The following is a 21,384-nucleotide window of genomic DNA, read 5'->3' as shown; positions in this document are numbered from 1 at the left end:
CTAAATTTATAACACCAAGGCACCATTTTTTTTAAATATTTGAAGTTAGTGAAATTTTGCCAAGAAATTTAACACTGAATACATAAATCGTTAATACACCTTTGAAGTTGCTGAGATGGTCACAATTGTATTAAAGCAAAATAAATGAGACTTTCTGTTGATGACTACTTTTAAATTTTCATACAATTCAAGGCTTTCCAGATTGTTAAAATGGTGCAGTATCTCAGAAACCTTCATAAATAACCTTAAGGAATAAAGTACTTTTTTGTTTTTTGCATCTAACATCTGTTAGCTGGAAAAAATATATCAGTGGGCATTTATAACTCCCTTAAACATAAATGCATGTTATTTTGCTATTGTTGTGCTTACTGCCAACACCTAACTGTGACAAAAATACATTGTGATTCAATCTTATTATGGCTATGAACTATGTTGGCTGAGCATTCTTGAACAGAAATACGGGGTTTGCAGGCAAAATGCTGTTGTGACATCCTTGCAGTCTCTCTATGAAAATGTACAGTTCTAAAGTGAAAATCAGTCTGGACATTCTCTTGCAACTCGCATTTTGTTAATATTCATTGATGAGAACTCTTGTGTGTTGTGTAGACAAAAATTAAGAATAAGGAAAAAAAAACAACAAACTCTTGCCCAGAGCATCACAGCACATCTTCTTCACATAACAAGTGTACTAATTTTTTCATTACCAAAGTGCTAATTTACAACTTGAAATCCAAATACTCTGTTACTCAAACCCCTTCCTTTACTGTAGTGGTACTGGAGTTTTTGCTAACAGAAAGCCTTGCTACAAATACTAACCAGTGTCATCTTTGTATATTTCAATTATATGTTGTAGACAATTCAAGTTAAGGTGTTAATTCTGAGCTCTACGCGTGCTTTATAAAAACAGCCAAGTAATTTTAATAACAATGTTAGGGACCATGTTATTTACACAAACTGTAAATCCTTTTATTATATACAGTCATACAAAAACTGAGTATACTCTCTTTCAGTTCTCTGATTTCACATATTTGTAGATAACAATCTTATTTTCTGCACAAAAATCCATCAGGGGACCCGACAACAGATTTTACTTTGACGTTATTTTTTCAATGAAACCATTATATGTGATTTCCTACCGTGCTATTTGGGTGGAAACCCAAGGCATTCATAATGAAGAACAGCTCTTTGTAGAAATGTCTATTTGGACTTTTTCCAGCATGTGCTGTTTCTAAATGAAGAGATGGAAATTGTAAGAGTACCCAGTTTTGAACTTAAAACTGCAGCTTCTCACAATCCCTGCAACCAATGTTCACTAAAAGTAGATAGGACTACATTTGGATGTAGGCTTTTACATTTAGGTAATTATAGAAGAACATGTGTTACTTGATGCACATTTTCATCTTAATTGGTAATCCATACGGCTACTATTTTTATTTAGTTTTTCTGCTTAGACGAGAGACACCTTTCCCTGTTTGCTTGATGAACTTGTGTTGTCTAACTTGAGTCTATAGTTCACCATGCATGCATGCATATGTGTTTTTCCCATAAGTGCATCATTTTGTTTAAACTTTTTCCTGACATATAAATATTCAATAGGAAAAGCTGTACTTTGCAGCAACATTACCCCAGTGTTAATGGTAGTCGTGTATGTATATACAGGTAGTCCCCAGGTTACGGACATCCGACCTACAACTTATGAACGGGGCCACAGCTGCGACGCATGCACCCCAGTAACTGCTGCTCCGTCATCTTCGGCCTGGGGGCACTGCAAGCGGTGGCTGGACGGAGGCTGGAAGGAGGCAATTTCGTTGCTTGCTCAGTGCAGTGTCCCTTGGGCGGCTCCCAGTGGCAGGCGGTGACCCATGGTTCATAGTCACCGGGATCACAGCTATCGCTCATGTGCAGGACAGAGGCTTAATGGGGCGGTTCGCTGCCTGTCCACTACGCCGCCGCAGCTACTGCTCCTGACTGGACACAGGCTAGATGGATCGGAGGGGGGCATTTCTTTACCCCGCCCACCACACACGGCTGCCCTGTTCGTTCTCGGTGGGCAGCTGGTAAAGCTGCAAGCTGTGACCTGGTTGTGGCTGAACGGAGGCCATTGAGGGTGAACGGGGCAGCGGGTGGTAGCATTGTAGTGTGCCTTGGTTGGCTGCCTGTCGAATGGGCGCGGTAGTGGGTGATTCACTACATGCCTTTGGCCGCACCGTGTTCGTTCTTGGTGGGCGGACGCTGCAGGCAGCATACTGTAGCGGAGGTGACTGTGTGGTGGGCGAATGGTGAATCGCCCCTCGCTGCCCCCATTCATTCTCAATAGCAAGCCTGCTTGTACTGTTACGCACATAGCAGGAAGTTGTCTCTTGTCAATACATCAGACGTGTTGACGACTGGTGCCTTCCTGCTGTGATAGCGTGTACAGTGCTGTGCAGAAGAGCTCATCTTAACCCTTTGTCTTCACCCTTCAAGAATGTCTCTGAAACACAAATCTGATGCAAGTGCTGGTGATACAGTAAAGAAGAGAGAAACCATCACCTTTGAAATTAAAGTAGAAATAATAGAAAGGTCAGAGAGAGGTGAAACCCCATCATTCATTGGCAGAGCACATGGTTACAGTCGGTCAACAATAGCATTTATTAAAATAATGTACCTGTTCCAAACCTACAGTCCCTATCTCATACGTAACCCAGGGGGCTGCCTGTACAGTCATATGAAAAATTTTGGGAACCCCTCATAATTCTTTGGATTTTTGTTTATCATTGGCTGAGCTTTCAAAGTAGCAACTTCCTTTTAATATATGACATGCCTTATGGAAACAGTAGTATTTCAGCAGTGACATTGTTTATTGGATTAACAGAAAATATGCAATATGCATCATAACAAAATTAGACAGGTGCATAAATTTGGGCACCCCGACAGAGATATTACATCAATACTTAGTTGAGCCTCCTTTTGCAAATATACCAGCCTCTAGATGCCTCCTATAGTTTTTGATGGGTGTCTGGATTCTGAATGGAGGTATTTTTGACCATTCTTCCATACAAAATCTCTCCAGTTTAGTTAAATTTGATGGCTGCCGAGCATGGACAGTCTGACTTCAAATCATCCCATAGATTTTTGATGATATTCAAGTTAGGGGACTGTGACGGCCATTCCAGAACATTGTACTTCTCCCTCTGCATGAATGCCTTTGTAGATTTTGAACTGTGTTTTGGGACATTGTCTTGTTGGAATATCCAACCCCTGTGTAACTTCAACTTTGTGACTGATGCTTGAACATTATCCTGAAGAATTTTTTGATATTGGGTTGAATTGATCTGACCCTCGACTTTAACAAGGGCCCCAGTCCCTGAAATAGCCACGCAGCCCCACAGCATGATGGAACCACCACCAAATTTGACAGAAGGTAGCAGGTGTTTTTTTTGGAATGCGGTGTTCTTCTTCTGCCATGCAAAGGGCTTTTTGTTATGACCAAATAACTCAATTTTTTTCTCATCAATCCAAAGCACTTTGTTCCGAAAATGAATTAGGCTTGTTTAAATGAGCATTTGCATGCAACAAGTGACTCTGTTTGTGACATGAATGCAGAAAAGGCTTCTTTCTCATCACCCTGCCATACAGATGTTCTTTGTGCAAATTGCTCTGAATTGTAGGATGATGTACAGATTACAACACCTGCAGCAAGATGTTCTTGCAGGTTTTTGGAGGTAATCTGTGGGCTGTCTGTAACCATTCTCACAATCCTACCCATATGCTGCTCCTGTATTTTTCCTGGCCTATCAGACCTGGGTTTAACAGCAACTGTGCCTGTGGCCTTCCATTTCCTGATTACATTCCTTACAGTTGAAACGGACAGTTTAAACCTCTGAGATAGCTTTTTGTAACCTTCCTCTAAACCATGATACTGAATAATCTTTGTTTTCAGATCTTATGTGAGTTGCTTTGAGGATCCCATGCTGTCGCTCTTCAGAGGAGAGTCAGAGAGAACCACAACTTGCAATTGACCACCTCAAATACCTTTTCTAATCACTGGACACACCTGTCTATGAAGTTCAAGGCTTAACAAGCTAATGCAACCACTTTGGTGTTGCAAGTAATCAGTATTGAGCAGTTACGTGCATTCAAATCAGCAACATTACAAGGGTACCCAAATTTTTGCACAGCCAGTTTTTCGCATTTGATTTAATTTCATACAACTAAATACAGTGGAACCTCGGTTCATGAACATCTCGGAACACGAACAGATAAGTTTACGACCAGAGTTTTGGAACGAATTATGGTCGTGAACCGAAGTTCCACTGTACTGCTTCACTAAAATTCTTTGTTTGGAAAACATCCCAGTACTCAGATGTTCCTAGGAAATGAAAGACATACCACTGTTATCTTTTTTTGTTGAAAGTAGAGTAAATTATTATGCAGGCTGAGAGGGGTTTCCAAACTTTTTCATATGACTGTATAATAATATGTAGTCTATGCTGTATACCTTAGATGTTTTTGTGCTACTTCCCTATTAGAGGAACTAGTCAACTCTTAACATATTATACTAGAAAATTACATAAAAGTCATTTCTAATTATTAATTTAGTAAAAAATGAAAACTTTGAATCAACTGATTTCTTTTAGTAATTATTTAAAGGAGCACATTTGGGTCTGCAGTGATAGACTGCATATCTTTAATAAGCGTGGGCCTGTACACATGACATGGATGGAACTTCAGACCTGAAGCAGAGTACTGCAACCAATACCATAACACACCTCAATATCTGTACTATATTTTTATGTATGCAGATCAGCATTTTTTGGAACATGGTCTTTAGTTTAGTTACTAAGTAACACCAGCCTAGATACATTCAAATTATTGTGTAGTTCACCGATTCGGAATACTGTGAAGTCTTGTTTTTATTGCAATATCTTATATTGCAGGATGAAATATCATTTCTACTAATAAATTATGAAGCACTATCACTTATAACCTCTAGGTATACAATTAATAACTTAAAAATATCTAAACATAATGTTGGATAAAAGATAAAAATACCATGGAAAGTATACAAATATACTCTATAAATTTGCTTCATAAAGTTATTATGCTTCAGTGTTTTTGTTTGCATCATATCATTTATTGGATTACCTAGGCAGACAGTCTCAGCTCTGAAGGATGTTTTTATTTTAACAGAACAGTATATAGTATTTTATGAAATTGAAAAAAATAATATTTAAGTCTTTACTAAAATAGCAATTTTTTTTTTGATGAATTAAATTTTTTTAATAATAGTGTGCTTTAATTTGTTGTTTTCCTTTACAGAAGTGTTGGAAACACCAAAATCCAGCAAGCTGGTGAGTGATTAAGACACATTTACATTTTATTGCAAGCCTTCATTTCTGCTATATCATAAAACAGTTAATAATTTAGTGCATTCATATTATTAATAAGAAATGTATTCGTCTGTATTATACTCAAGAGTGGCAATGAGCTTACTTACCTTTCTTATATTCACACTGTATGTTTGAGGTATATAGCCCCAAGCTATTGGTATCTTGCATGGATTCAGTCATCTTTCTATATTGAGTCTTTATATAGTATTTTGGGAAAACCGGTTTCCAAGTCCACGGTAATACTGTGTTCAGGCAACTGCATCTTGCCAGTTAATATTTTTTTAAATATTTTTATTTAAAACCATTGAAGAAAATATATATATTTTTTATGAATCATTGTCTTATAATATTAATACAAATCTTAAGAAAAAATGGAAATGTGCTATTGGCGTAAGTATTTAATATCCACACTTAACATGACACTGGTAGAAATTTGTCAGCCAGTATAGGTGTTTCATGTATTGTTTTTACTGCAGTTTTGCACATCCATTTTTTTGTTACTTGTTGCAAAAGTGACGTGTGTTTGCAGATGCATGGTTGGCGTTCTGTTACCATCTGGTAAAGTGTTGCATATGGTGCTACAACTGTGGATAATGTAATAAGGCAAAGAATTAACAGTGGGCTTTCTTTATGAAAATGGAAGAACTGATGTAATGTGGTACTTGGCCATGAATAAGGTGTTTCTTAGAAAAAAAAAATGATTTCAGTACATCTATGTTGAAATGTTGCCGCATGTGCTGAATCACATGCGCCCACTTGTGCACATTGCATGTTGCTTCCCAAACGTGAATTGCTGTCTCACTCTCCTCCACACAACTGTGCAATAATCACAAAAAATATAACTTATAATCACTCACATTTCCCTAGTACATGTAACAAAGAAGATCATACACTAATCTGAAAAGTGTTGATGCTGCCTTTATTTCAGTTAACTAAAAATGGTATATCAACTCATCTGAAGTGGAACTGCAATTTTTTCATACGATTAGAATATAGAGTATACCACCAGCATTAATCATATGTCGGGAAAAGAGAATACACGAGGTGGTAGATTGTTGATGGAGCGAGCTGTGTATAAAGAGCTTAGTGTCCGCTCACTCTCAGTGCTTCCATAGACACGGCAGACCTTACTATGTAGCCAAATGCGAAAATGAACAGTTGGCCTTCAGGCCTTATTCGTCCTTTTGCATAAATTGTTGGGTATGCTGTGTCTGTGCATTGTAATATTTTCAAAAACCTTGCAATACATAATCCACACCCAGTATCAGTGTGATATGTGCAGTGTTTTTCAGCGCTGTCCATTTTACCTAAAGCTTGCTTCATCCGTAATGTGCCATCATATCGTATACTGATAGCTTTGCTGCTTTCAGAAACGTGGCACACTTTTATTACATTTTTGAATGAAAATATTACTCATGAGATGGCATGTTGTTCACTTTTTATTTAAGGGATTTTTTTTTCACTGCTGCCAGACAGGTTTCATTTTAAAACACTATGTATTATTTTGTACATTTGTTCTCAGTTTGATTTATTTAATTGTAGTCCAAATAAAAGCAAATCTTGTTTGATCTCTACTTTAAAAAAGACTCCAGGAATCATTTTGATATATAGTGATATGCAAAAGTTTGGGCACCCTTGCTTAAATTGTTTGTTACTGTGAATAGTTTAGTGAGAAGAAGATGAACTCGTCACCAAAAGGCATAAAGTGAAAGGTGACACATTTTCTTTCAGAATTTTATGCAAGATTAGTATATTGTTTGGGCACCCCAAGATATTTGAGGTGTTGGGTAATTTTTACCAGAGTCGCAGACCTTAATTAGCTTCTCTGACTACTCAAACCTTGTCCCAACAATCAGCAGTCATGAGCTCATGTAAGCAGCAGTCTGAAAAATAAAATAATTGATGCTCACAAAGCAGGAGAAGGCCACAAGAAGATAGCAAAGTGTTTCCAGGTAGCTGTTTCCTCAGTTTGTAATGTTCTTAAGAAAATGCAGTTAACTGGAATGGTGGAGGTTCAGTTGAGGTCTGGAAGATGAAGAAAACATTCTGACAGAAGTGCTTATGGGATTGCTAAAAATGCAAATAAAAACCCAATATGACTGCAAAGGACCTTCAGGAAGATTTAACAGACTCTGGAGTGGTGGTGTGCCGTTCTATTGTGCAGCTACACTTGAACAAATATGACCTTCTCAGTAGAGTCAGCAGAAAAAAACCTTTCCTGCATCCTAGCTTCAAAATTCAGTGCCTGAAGTTTGCAAATTAACATTTAAACAAGTGTGTTGCAATTTGGAAACAAATCCTGTTGACTGATGAAGTCAAAAATTTAACTTACTGCCTTCAATGTGGAAAAGTATTTTTGGAGAAAAAAGGTTGCCGAATTCCAGGAAAAGAACACCTCTTCAACTATGAAATAGGGGGTGTATTGATCATGCTTTGGGCTTGTGTTGCAGCCAGTGGCACAGGGAACATGTTATTGGTAGAGAGAGAAGAATGGATTCAAATAAATACCAGCGAATTCTGGAAGTAAGCATAACACAGTCTGTAAAAAGGTTGAAGTTATAAAGAAGGTGGGACCTACAACAAGATACTGATCTGAAATATACCTCAAAATCTACAATGAAATACCTCAAGACGAGCAAGATGATCGTTTTGCCAGGGCCCTCACAGTCCATTGACCTAAACATCATTGAAAGTCTGTGGATAGATCTCAAAAGAGCAGTGCATGAATTTTGCAGAATTAGAAGCTTTTTGCAGGGATGAATGGGCAAAAATACCCCAAGTAAGAGCTGAAAGACTCTTAGCTGGCTACAAAAAGCATTTAAAAGTTGTGATACTTGCCAAAGGGTGTGTTACAAAGTACTGACCATGTCCGGTGACCAAACTTTTGCTTCAGGCCTTATTCATTATTTGGCATTTTGTACTTGTGAATGATGAAAATAAAAATGTAATCTTGCCTAAAATATTAAAGAAATGTGTCATCTTTAACTTTATTTTGATAATCAGTTCATCTTCTGCTCACTTAATTATTCACATTAACAGACATTTTAAGCAAGGGTGCCCAAACATTTGCATGCCATGGTAAGTTAAGTGATAAGGACTTCAGTCCTTTATAACAACACTTTTGTCTTACCATTTGTGAAATTAAGTATAGGTTGAGGTATTCTGGATGTCTTTTAGTTCTGTGATCATGCCTGCATCCCATACATACCCAAGAGACCTTATAATGAAAACATTTAGCTAAGCTGTTAGGTGCAAATTTAGTGATCTATAGAATTGTGTCAGCTGTGTACGTGTTTTTTTTTTTTTTCCTTCAATGCTAGCAGCAAAGCCTATGATGTATATGTACATGTCCTGTTTCACCTTTTATAAACAGTCTATCCATTGCTGAGCCTAAATGTTATAGGGTGCTGCGGGCTGTATATGTCATTTAAGTGATAGTATGTTATTTTTTTTAATAATAACTCTTTTGAGTATTTCAGATATATCTGACAGTTAATTTACCTGAACCTTTATACTTAAGGTCTTAAGTGTTACATAAAGAATGTGGAAACTAAAAACATGTTAGTCATTGTTTTGCATTCAAAATTGTAATTGGTATAGAGACTACATATACTAAACCCTAAAGAATGAATGCTGCTTCTCTGTCACTCTTTATTTACCTACTTATTAATAAATAATTGGTAAGTACATAAAGAGAAACAACAACATATACACAATGTAACAGTTTACCTTGATTATTGGTGAAGTTTTTAGTTGGTGTCTTTTGTATTTATTGTAGTTTGCAACAAGGTTTTTATAGTTTTACCTTTTTATATTAGTTTTTATTTCTAAATTTTTTCTGACCTTACTTGGAAATTCAGTTTAGTTTTGTTTTAGTTTTAGCCCTCCATCACCAGCTGCCGTTCACTTGATGAATATGTGTGGGCGGCTCGTAGTGGATGACTTTCAATTTTAGGGTTAATAACTAACAGCAAGAATATTCATTCAAAAATGAGAACTAAAATTATGTTTAGTAAATTATTATTTTATTTCAGTTAGTCTTTCCAGCTACTTTAATAGTTCCGTTTAGTTTTTCATTCGGTTTTGTTAATTATTTTATTTCAGTTTGCGAAAATGTTTTTTATTAATAGTTTCCGTTTTGATTTTAGTTTTCGTTAACCATAATAACCTTGGTCTGGATAGCTAAAGTAAGAAACCGGATTCATTCCTGATATCATCTTATTTGAGTATGAGTGGTAATTTCGTTCTTTTCAGCATAGGATATCAGATCAGTATCAGCTTCTTCTTTTTGTTGTAGTAGATGTATTTCAAATAATGTGTGCTTGGATAGGCAATTTGAAGATCTTGAAATTTTAATATTGTACTTATAAAAATTTAAAGCTTTTTTCCTTTAAGCATGCAGTGCAGTTAATCTTTAGACCATGAGATTTGTTTTTCACATTGTGATATAACTTTCTAGTTTTTTGGTTTTTTTTATACTATGTTTTGTAAAATAATTAGTATTTAATATTATTGTTTGATTGCACTGTAGCATTTCAAGTTTGAATTTTCTCCTTAACTACTTAAGTGAGTTGTTTGTTTTAAGGGAAGCAAGCTAAGGTCACAATTACATACACATCCATTCTTAAATTTAATTTAGTCAAATAAAAAATAAAACTGGAAATTAAAATTCACTTACATCTTTTAATGTCATGCAAATCATTTTTAGTGATGTTCCCAGAGTCATTAGGAGTTTCTGGTCTTTCACAGATCAAGCCCTGACTTTTGGCCAGGTTGCACTCTACCTGACGGCTTTCCCCTTCACAGCCACTTGAATCTAGCTTGAGCATCCTTTGTGGCTATCTTTACGGCCCTTCTTTTGTTGGTCCCACAGACGCAAAAGATGGAAGGCATTTTGCAGAATGACTGGCCAGTGCACCCTTCTCCGCCTACTTCAATTGGCTCATACCTCACCTGTTACCCATTTTCTGTCTGTACTATTTTTCCTGTTCCGCATATTTTGCTCTGTTCTTTTTGTTAACCTCTTGGATCCCATCCTCCCATGGAACAGAAAATTCCAAAAGTACAACCTACTTGGAACCTCTGTAGAGCATGTCTGATCTCAGTGATGTCGTTGTAACCTCTTTTGGGTGGTGACATCATGAATGATGTCAACTTTAGCTCTTAAAACTTGATTGTGTTGCCACTGATATATCCCTTCCCTCAAAGATGTCTTGTGGCAACTCAAGATGTGCTCCAGGGTGCATTCTCAGAGCACAGCAGACATTATGGGGTCTCCACCATCTTGCAGCAGGCTTCCTGGGGTTTCCACCATACCCCAGCAGAATAGGTTGGAAGTACTTGGTAAAGCATTATAGACACCCTGGATCAAGAACTTCAAGTGATGGAGCTCAGCCTTCCGAAGCTCAGACCTTGATATTTTGCACTCCAATACATGTTCTCATCTACTCCATGTTCCCTATTATAGCATACCAACTGTCCTGCTGGCTTGCTACTACTCAATCATTGCCTATGCCTCCTTTTGAACTAGGAACCACCTTTCCTTCCCCTGTGACTTATCATACCACAATAACATTGTGCTGCACCTTAGACCACTTTTTCCCTTGTGCTATTGTGCCCACCAGGCCTTGATGCCTCAGCTAAGATTCAGCTACCTTGTCAGCATCTGTTGCCTTTTAGTTTCTCTCTGTCTTGGCCTCGATATCTAGCTGGGGGATTTTAAAGTTGTTTTGGGCAGTTTATGTATACCAGTCTGTGTTAAGCCGAGTCTGCAGGCACTTTAAATGAATAGTTATGATAGAGTTTTTTTGTTTACAGCTTATCATGAATGTTAGAATAATCCATCCATCCATCCATCCTCTTCTGCTTATCCGGGGTCGGGTCGCGGGGGTAGCAGCTTAAGCAGAGAGGCCCAGACTTTCCTCTTCCCGGCCATTTCTTCCAGCTCTTCCGGGAGAATCCCAAGGCGTTCCCAGGCCAGCCGGGAGACATAGTCCCTCCAACGTGTCCTGGGTTTTCCCCAGGGCCTCCTCCCGGTTGGACGTACCCGGAACACCTCACCAGGGAGGCGGCCAGGAGGCATCCTGATCAGATGCCCGAGCCACCTCATCTGACTCCTCTCGATGCGGAGGAGCAGCGGCTCTACTCTGAGCCCCTCACGGATGACTGAGCTTCTCTCCCTATCTTTAAGGGAAAGCCCAGACACCCTGCGGAGGAAACTCATTTCAGCCGCTTGTATTCGTGATCTCGTTCTTTCGGTCACTACCCATAGCTCATCACCATAGGTGAGGGTAGGAACGTAGATCAACTGGTAAATTGAGAGCTTTGCCTTACAGCTCAGCTCCTTTTTCACCACGACAGACCGATGCAGAGCCCGCATCACTGTGGATGCCGCACCGATCCGCCTCTCAATCTCACGGTCCATTCTTCCCTCACTCGTGAACAAGACCCCAAGATACTTGAACTCCTCCACTTGGGGCAGGATCTCATCCCCAACCCTGAGAGGGCACTCCACCCTTTTCCGGCTGAGGATCATGGTCTCGGATTTGTAGGTGCTGATTCTCATCCCAGCCGCTTCACACCCAGCTGTGAACCGCTCCAGAGAGAGCTGAAGATCACGGCCTGATGATGCAAACAGGACAACATCATCTGCAAAAAGCAGTGACCCAATCCTGAGTCCACCAAACCAGACCCCTTCAACACCCTGGCTGCACCTAGAAATTCTGTCCATAAAAGTTATGAACAGAATCGGTGACAAAGCCCAGCCCTGGCAGAGTCCAACTCTCACTGGAAATGGGCTCGACTTACTGCCGGCAATGCGGACCAAGCTCTGACACCGGTTGTACAGGGACCGAACAGCCCTTATCCGGTACCCCATACTCTCGGAGCACCCCCCCACAGGATTCCCCATGGGACACGGTCGAATGCCTTTTGCAAGTCCACAAAACACATGTAGACTGGTTGGGCAAACTCCCATGCACCCTTCAGGATTCTAATAAGGGTGTAGAGCTGGTCCACTGTTCCGCGACCAGGACGAAAACCACACTGTTCCTCCTGAATCCGAGGTTTGACTATCCGACGGACCCTCCTCTCCAGAACCCCCAAATAGACTTTTCCAGGGAGGCTGAGGAGTGTGATCCCTCTGTAGTTGGAACACACCCTTCGGCCCCCCTTTTTAAAGAGGGGACCACCACCCCGGTCTGCCAATCCAGAGGTACTGTCCCCGATGTCCATGCGATGTTTCAGAGACGTGTCAACCAAGACAACATCCAGAGCCTTAAGGAAGTCCGGGCGTATCTCATCCACCCCCGGGGCTCTGCCACCAAGGAGTTCTGTTAGAATAATTATAGCAGTAAAAGTTCCTTATCTGTTGTTTTAGTTCTCCAGTGAGGGAGAATGCGGTGATGAGGCAAAGTTGCATTGGTGTTCTGTGATTTCTCATGAGTTGCTCCACTGATCAGCCAAAAAGTTAGAGGGCTTTTCCGGGCTTGAGCCAGCACTATGCTGAGGCGAGTGTTCAACCCTGCCATTTTATTACCAGGCACACTTTGAAATTGAAGTAACCCGAAGCTGCTGTGGAAAGAAAAGAGCAGAGTGCTGAGTTTAAGTGGTGCCCAGCAGATAATATATGCATAAAAAGAAGGATGTAAAGATGGCATGAAATTCAGTGAATTTTCCAGCAGAAGCGAACAACATTTGTGAACATGCGGCGAAAGGTGGAGGTTTAAAATAATGACACTACACCTGATGATAGGAGGGTGTAGGGTACAGGACCCCTGAAAATGTGAGTAATGATTGGCTAGGCAAGAGATCTAGCTGTATAAAACTGAAGTTCAGACCACCAGGGGACCAGTTTTCTGAGATTTTTTAATGTTGAGTGAAGAGTGCGTAAGTTTGTATATATTAGTGAGGACAGTTTACTGTACTTCTGATTTGTATATGTTGGAAGTAATCTGTGGCTGTAGGTGCTCATTTTTTCATTATTTCTTTGTGCATAATTTTTCACTTTCTGTTTTTGATTATTTTTTTGTTTGTCCTATGTGAACTGTTTGTGGATAACAGAGAAAGAAAATGCCTATTTATTAATCTTTTAGTTGGATTTTCTCATCACTTTTTGCTTTGTAGTTACTGTAATTATTGTATATAGAACCTGCACTTACTTTTATTGTGTTTTGTTAATGTTCTTGCATTGAACTGTGTATCCAGTTGCAAGACAGCATTGTAAATAGTTATTGACACCACTAGAATAAACCAGAATTTTGTTTTGTTTTGGGCAGTCATTATTGTCTTTGTCTCAATTCTTTATTCAACTGCTTGTTTGGTTATGGCTTCCGGAACCCGAAGTCTGAAACTTAGAAAGTCTGCATGCTACCTTGGCAGACTTTACCACCATGTTTATGGTGTGTACAAAGAGGATCACTAAAATGATGCAACCAGTGATAATCCCTTTCTTGAGCCTGAGTCAGCCCCATCTCATTTATCCACTGGCGATTCTTAAGCTAAAGTTGTTGTAATATGTCTAGCAAGAGATCTCTAAATAGCTTCGAGTCTAGTATATTGGTTGAGAGCCTTTGTGACAAGTTTTTGGGGTATGAACCTGTAGGTGTTGGTGAAGTCTAGTCGGAGTACAACCAGGTCCCTATTGTTCTCTCTAGTTCCCCTGTTTTGCTGACTCAGTACCCCAGTATGTCATTTTGTTTATTTGAGAACTATAATCTGCATACAACAGAAAGTTGATGATGTATTTCTGAATTGCATCGTCAAATGGCAACATGTAAAGTTAAAATGGAACTTGGCACACCACTTGACACTGACAGGTTTCATTTCTGTTGACAATAGTAAGAAAGTATTGTCTTTTATGTGCACATGTTAAGGTTATTTGAAAGTAAATCAACTAACATCAACCTTTGGTTATAAATCTAAAGTTTATGATGTTTAGTATCAGAGACACAGTGAAGTTGTTATTTATTGTATTTGTTGAAAGTAAGAATATCATTTTACAACATGAGTTAATGCTGTGTTTTTTTAACATACAAATTAGTGCTGCACCCAAAACTCTTTTTAATGTGTGCATTAAAGTTTTTCAGCATCTGATCTATACTAGTCTTCATGTTCAACTTGACATTCTAAAAATGTCAATAAATCTTAAAATACTTTTATTGCCCTGTGGTTTTGGTTGTAAAAAGAGTGTTTATAATACCAAGTTAAATAATGATCTGAAATGACTTTAACAGGAGAGAGAATTACATTTTGCATTTTAATGCCACGTGTGATAATTAAATGTTAACTATAATAATTTTCATTAAACAGGTATTACACTTTGTGTTTGAAATAATGCTGCTAAATACATTTACTTTATTTGCTAATGACATCATGATAGTAAGGGAACTAGTAAGACCTCTTAAATACCAGTTATACCTGAAGACAAATACCTGACTGGATTGAACCTGAATTAATTGTTGGCAATTTACCTTTAGTGCTTGAAGTACAGGCATCAGGCAATGATTTTAATTGAACTGCTTAATAAACTATAAAATTAGCAACTGTTAGCACTATCATACACAAAGTTATTGCAGAGTACTGATCCAGATTTGTGAGTTAGATGTCTGTAACGCACTAACTGTGTTTAAATTGGTTCTGGTACTATATTTGAGCACCTCAAGTTTTTACAGATGTAGTAGAAGAGCCAAAGGTGGAATCAGAACTAGACAAATAATTTAAGCTGTCTTCATCAATTCCAATTTGCAGTTGGCCCATAAAGCAATTAGGATCTTATTGTGATCTTATAATTCACATATTTCCCCCTAACTCTTAATTCTCTAAACGTTTTGGAAAGGTAAAATTATACTTGCTCTCAGTTGGAAAAGCTAGGTTGAATTATCTCATGATACAGAAAAACCAAACTGGTTAACATTTCCTGTGGTATCCATTCTACATGTTGTAATGGGCACTCGGTACGCAAGTCTTTGTGACTGCTGAGCTGCTGGAAGATGCTGAATACTAAAGTGCATCTTGTTCCAGTTTAAAATTGTTTCGGGATTAAGTGAGGTTGCATCTCAGAGAGACATAGTTTCCTCTGAAAAGCTTTTCTTGGGTCACACAATATAGCAGCAGGATAGAGTTGTCAGGCTATGACGTAAAGTTTTTATTTTTTTAAAACTACAAGCTTCATATGAAGGGACAGTTCCAAAAAGGCCAAAAATGCACACTAACAAAACATCAGTGGGTGAGAACTGAAAAGCACCTGCAGTGAAGAAAGTTTCTGTGAACACTGCTTTAGATTTCATAATATTACATAGCAGTGAAGCAGTAGTAGCAGTACTACAAATTTTATTTTCTTTTAGATTTTAATACAGATTAGCAGTTTTAGAATTGTAGAAAAAGATACACTTCTACTTGAGTTGTCCAGTCCTTGTATGTAGATATGCCATATTTCTCTTTGCACTTGATTTTCTTCTGCGTGTCAGGTAATTTATGGAAATCTATCTCTTGCTGATGAATACATCATGCTGACTGTAGTTTGATTGTAAGATTTTACACAGCCACCTTTACTCTGTTTGGCATGATACTACCTATCCTTACAAATCTCTCTTGCTGTAGCCACTCTGTCCATTATGAAGTGGGGGTGGGGTATGTGTTTTAATGAACCCCTGTTTGTTGACTAGGTCTGTGCTGACAAAGTTCTGTCTGTCAAGTTAGTATTCGGATTTAAAATAAATAAAAAAAAGAAAATTTGAATGTACTTTGTAATGCTCCTTCTGTCTCATATAACTGTTATCCTGGGTTTTAATCACATGCTTGGCTATTACGGTAAATCTGTGTTTGAGTGCTGTTACTCTCTTAAGACACCGTGTAAAAGTGTTAGATTGGGTGTGTATGTCCATCCAATCCTTGGTTGCTTTCTGCTTTGCAGCCAGTGTTGATGATCCAAAATTGATTGAGTTAAAAAAATAAATTTTTCCATAATGTTATATTATGAACATAGAGAGACTTGGTAATGACATACCTGTGATCTTATTTTCCAAGAAAAGTACTCAAAGAAAGATAATCCCATGATGGAAATTAAAAAAATAAATAAATAAATACAACATACATTTTACTTGGTTAAGATAATTTCATTTACTATAAAAAGAGGTGACTGTTCAAATTTGCAAGTTCTTTCTGAATTTGATCATGTCCTGTACAAGTTTCTAATAACCAAAATACATGTGAACTAATCTTCATATCACTTCCACAAAAACGCTGCTAGTGGGCATAATCTGTGGTTATCCCTTTTAAACCTAAATGCTGATGTTATTGCTGTCATTATTTTTTATTAAATCCAGTAGAAAATTAATTTATTTCTTAGTAAATCTTGTCACCAAATATTCCTTTGGTGGATAATTTTACACATAAGTGAAGCTTGTCCTAGCAGCAATTCCCTTTATATAGCCTGTTAATAAAAGTGCTACATTATTTGAAACATAGATTCTTTGAACGAGTTGTTGGTATGATGTGCTGTTGACACTTATAATTAAGATGAGGTTTGAATTTACAGTCAAAAGGGAAAATCACATTTCATTGGGCACTACATTTACTCCCCGGTGCTGGAATTTTGACACATGAGATGAGATGTCTGTAGTAGGAGTGAGCTAGGTGTCTAAGTAATGAAAATTTGCCTTTTTACTTGAAATATAAGCACACTTGATTTCATAAGCATGTTTTGTGGTTTAGAAGACATATGACAATAGAAAGCAAAATGGATATAGCAGAAGACATGGGACATAGGAAATCTTCTAACGGAGCAATCAACTTAACAAACTCCTAAGCCACCCTGGACGTGCCTAATAATAAAAGTAGATAAATATGTGTTATAAGAAAAAAAGAGGAGACTGAATTAGATTGAGAATGTAGCAATGTAAAACATTGGATTATTTGTTTTGTCTTATTGTTATATTTATTAATTTGCCATAAGCATGTCTGTCCATGTTTATTTGGGCTTTAAACACCTTTTTTGTTTGGTTTTACTGACAGTAATATATTGAAATTTCTGTTTTCAAATTGGTGACTTATGGTTTTTTTTTTTTTTGGTTTTGTTTTTTTGTTAAGGTAATTTTCAGGTTATTATTCAGAAAGATTTATGTGATTAGGTTAATGTTAGGAGGCAGACTCCCTAAAATGAATGACAAATTATACATTTTTTTTTTGGTGTACATCTCTTCCTTTATATATAATAAGCTTTTTTGTTGTTGCAGATATTTTTTCTTTGGTGAGTTTTTCTCAAATGTATAGTTTGCATTTTTTAAGATGAAGTAATTTTTTCACAATCTTTACATACATTCATGGATAGATGGTTTCTGAAGTGATTTATTTATAAATGTTTGCAAAAAAAATGTCTGCAGTAGTTATAAGTAACAATTGCTGAATTTGCTTTGCCTTGTGTTTGTTGAAAGCACAAAAATGTTCAGGAATATCATTGTTCGGCTAAATTTATTGAAGTCTACAGGAAAAGACAAACTGAACAAGTTTTAAGTTAATTAAAATGGGGCAGTGGTCTTTTAAGTGTACATGAGGACTAGAAAGTGTCTGCCAACTCTGCTGGACTGATTATTGTGGCCAGAAATAGCTTGGGTTGTGAGGTGACAGTGCTAACCATTGTTAACCTTGAGATCAAATTATACTGAGTCCACAATACTCGTGAGTCCCTCATCTTTTTCTCTCTGTGTGATTCCCAAGCTCCTATCACTAAGACTAAGATTCAGAATTGCAGGCACAACGTAGAATGAATTTATGACAAACAACACAGTATTTTCCTAATGTTCTCATTATGGTCAGCTAATTTGCTCTTCAAATGAAATCACTGCAATTTTTTTAATGCATGTGGGTTGCAAATTGGAGTATTGTTCCAAACGGGAGGCAGCATCATGCATGCATTGATATCGTGTAAATTATTCATGCATTCACAAAGGAGAGCAGGCAGTGCTATAAAGTGTAGCTTTATAGTATACACGTGTGAAAGTACCACACATGGACAGCGTAGATCAGGCAGTGACATCCCCATCGAACATGTCAGTTACAGCTGCTCTCTGATATTATGCTGTCCTTGCAAAGCAACTTGGGGCGTTAGAAAAAAAAAAAATAGTAAATACTGTACACACACTGTCACACATATACAGTATATATACACTGTTATTTGACAAGTACTCTATAAAATGTCTGTTTGCCAACTGGCCAACCAACCACAAGCGTTCCTGGTAGGTGATCACCCAAGTAATCAGATTATGATTCAGACTTATGGAGTCTATCTCTATCAACCAATGGTGCATCTCAATAAATTACAATATCATCAAAAAGTTAATTTATTTCAGTAATTCAATTCAAAAAGTGAAACTCATATTATATTGATTCATTACACACAGAGTGATATATTTCAAGTGTTTATTTCTTTTCATTTTGCTGACTATGGCTTATAGCTAATGAAAACCCAAAATTCAGTATCTCAGAAAATTTGAATATTGTGAAAAACTTAAGTATTGTAGACTCATGGTGTCACACTCCACTAAGATAATTAAACCAAAACACCTGCAGAAGTGTCCTGAGCCTTTAAACGGTCTCTAAGTCTGGTTCAGTAGACCACACAGACATGGGGAACACTACTGACTTGACAGTTGTCCAGAAGACACAGATCGACACCCTTCTCAAGGAGGGTAAGCCACAAAAGGTCATTGATAAAGTAGCTGGCTTTCACAGAGTGCTGTTTCCAAGCATATTAATTGAAAGTTGAGTGGAAGGAATAAATGTGGCAGAAAAAGGTGCACAAGCAACAGGGATTACTGCAGCCTTGAGAGGATTATGAAGCACAGCCCATTCAAGAATTTGGAGGAGATTCACAAGGAGTGAACTGCAGCTGGAGTCAGTGCTTCAAGAGCCACCATACACAGATGTATCCAGGACATGGACTACAACTGTCGCATTCCTTGTGTCTAGCCACTCCTGAACCAGAGACAATGTCAGAAGCATCTTACCTGGGCTAAGGAGAAAACTGACTGGGCTGTTGCTCAGTGGTCCAAAGTCCTCTTTTCAGATGAAATTTGCATTTCATTTGGAAATCAAGGTCCCAGATTCTGGAGGAAGAGTGGAGAGGCACAGAATCCAAGTTGCTCGAGATCCAAACTATCCTGACCTAAACCACATAGAGAATATATGGGGGTAATGTCAAGAGGAAGATGAGAGACACCAGACCTAACAATGCAAACCAGCTGAAGGCTGCTATCAAAGTATCCTGGGCTTCCATAACACCTCAGCAGTGCCACAGGCTGATCGCCTGCATGCCGCGCCTCATTAATTCAGTAATTCATGCCAAAGGAGCCCTGACCAAGTATTGAATGCATACATGGACATAATTTTCAGTAGGCCAACATTTCTGTATTAAAAAATCTTTTTTTTTATTGGTCTTCTGTAATATTATAATTTTCTGATATACTGAATTTTGAGTTTTCATTACCTGTAAGCCATAATCAGCAAAATTAAAAGAAATAAATGTTTGAAATATATCACTGTGTGTGTAATGAATCTATATATATGAGTTTTACTTTTTGAATTGAATTACTGAAATAAATTAACTTTTCGATGATATTCTAATTTTTTGAGATGCACCTGTATATACAGTATAGTGTGTGTGTATATATACATGTATATGTAGTATTCAGGTAAATTCACAATGCTTCGGTCACATGGTAACAGGTAAACTATGTTAAAGTGTCAGATAATGATAACTATGCTCAATTATACTGTTGTTTTTGACATCTTGCTTTTTGGGATTTTTTCTGGATACATTTAAAATAATTGTATTTGTTTTTTATTTTTTTGATAATGTAGTAAGTATTAAGGGCTTCCAGTACGACGAGAATTCTGTATATCCTTCTAACCTATGATCTTTCCCCCTGCCTTTTCCATGCAGCGAGGAGTGAAACCCAAGAAGGTGGTGCATGCTTCTGTCTATGTAAATTACTTTGCACACTCGGAAGGCTGCATGAAAAGCAAAATAAAAAAAAATCACACATTTATTCGGTTTTATTCATCCTTTTTCATTAAATTATGTCCACTTTATATATCACCTTCATTGTCATGTGCTCCATACTGTAAATGTGCTTGCATTGTATTGAACATTATTCTGTTCATTTGCTTGTTTTTGTAGAATCACATGATTTTTGCGAGAAACTGTCTCTCAGATCATTACTGTTAATTCTTCAGCATGTACTTTTACAAGTAAACCAAGGAAGTTAACATTAGTATTTTCTGCAATAGTTACAAAGATTTATAAAAAAATATTTGGTGAAATCCCATGTTGCCATCTTAATTTTAACCATAGTTAGTAAGCAATTGCATAATGTTTATGGTCATAATTCTGTATGCCATTTTAAACTTTCCAGTATTGCATTTAAGTGTAACCATTTGAAACACCTTAGTCATATTTACTAAAGTGAAATAATAGATTGAAAGGTATTATGTAAACAGAAGTTACCATGTGGGAGCATATATTTTTATACATTTACAAAGAATGGCGCAGTAGTTTGTTACTGCCATGTTATAGCTCCAGTGCCCTGAGCTCTAATCCAAGCTTGGTTATCTTTTGTATGGAGTTACCATGCACTTGCATGTGTTTCCTTCCCATTTAAAAAAAATGTATTTTGGGTTGATTGCCTCCTCCAGATTATTCTGGTACTAAAAAATGGGGTTGTGTGAAAATGTGTCAAGATTTGGTTCCTGCCTGTAAATTATGGTCCTGGTCTAGGCACTCTGAAACCCTGTAATGGAAAATGTTGTTCCAGAAACTGGATATACATATCTGAAAACATACTCTTATAATTCTTTACTCAGGAATTTCTGAATGCTGTGCTTGTGGTTTTTTTTTTATATATAATAGCAGCAAGGTACACTTGCTAGGGATTCTTTACAGGTCCAGTTTGAGGAATGTTTTCCTATATATTCACAGGTGTAATGAAAGATATATATTTGTGGAATTCCATTAGCA

General features: G+C 37.5%; 1 protein-coding gene across 6 annotated transcripts in view; it reads left to right on the top strand.

The window, feature by feature from the left end:
- The window catches only part of dctn1b (dynactin 1b), a 156,787-nt gene that overhangs the window by 61,282 nt on the left and 74,121 nt on the right, over positions 1–21,384 (top strand). For 3 of the 6 annotated variants that reach the window (XM_039751872.1, XM_039751870.1, XM_039751869.1), the window contains exons 4-5: positions 5,302–5,333; positions 20,311–20,352. In XM_039751872.1, coding sequence (XP_039607806.1) covers positions 5,302–5,333; positions 20,311–20,352 — 74 coding nt within the window. The remainder of the gene's footprint in view (positions 1–5,301; positions 5,334–20,310; positions 20,353–21,384) is intronic. The other 3 variants (XM_039751873.1, XM_039751874.1, XM_039751871.1) reach the window with 2 other exon arrangements.

Source organism: Polypterus senegalus, chromosome 4, assembly GCF_016835505.1.
Source record: "Polypterus senegalus isolate Bchr_013 chromosome 4, ASM1683550v1, whole genome shotgun sequence".
Lineage (NCBI taxonomy): Eukaryota > Metazoa > Chordata > Cladistia > Polypteriformes > Polypteridae > Polypterus > Polypterus senegalus.
Note: the sequence above shows the minus strand (reverse complement) of the source record. Positions and strands in the feature narration are given on the sequence as shown.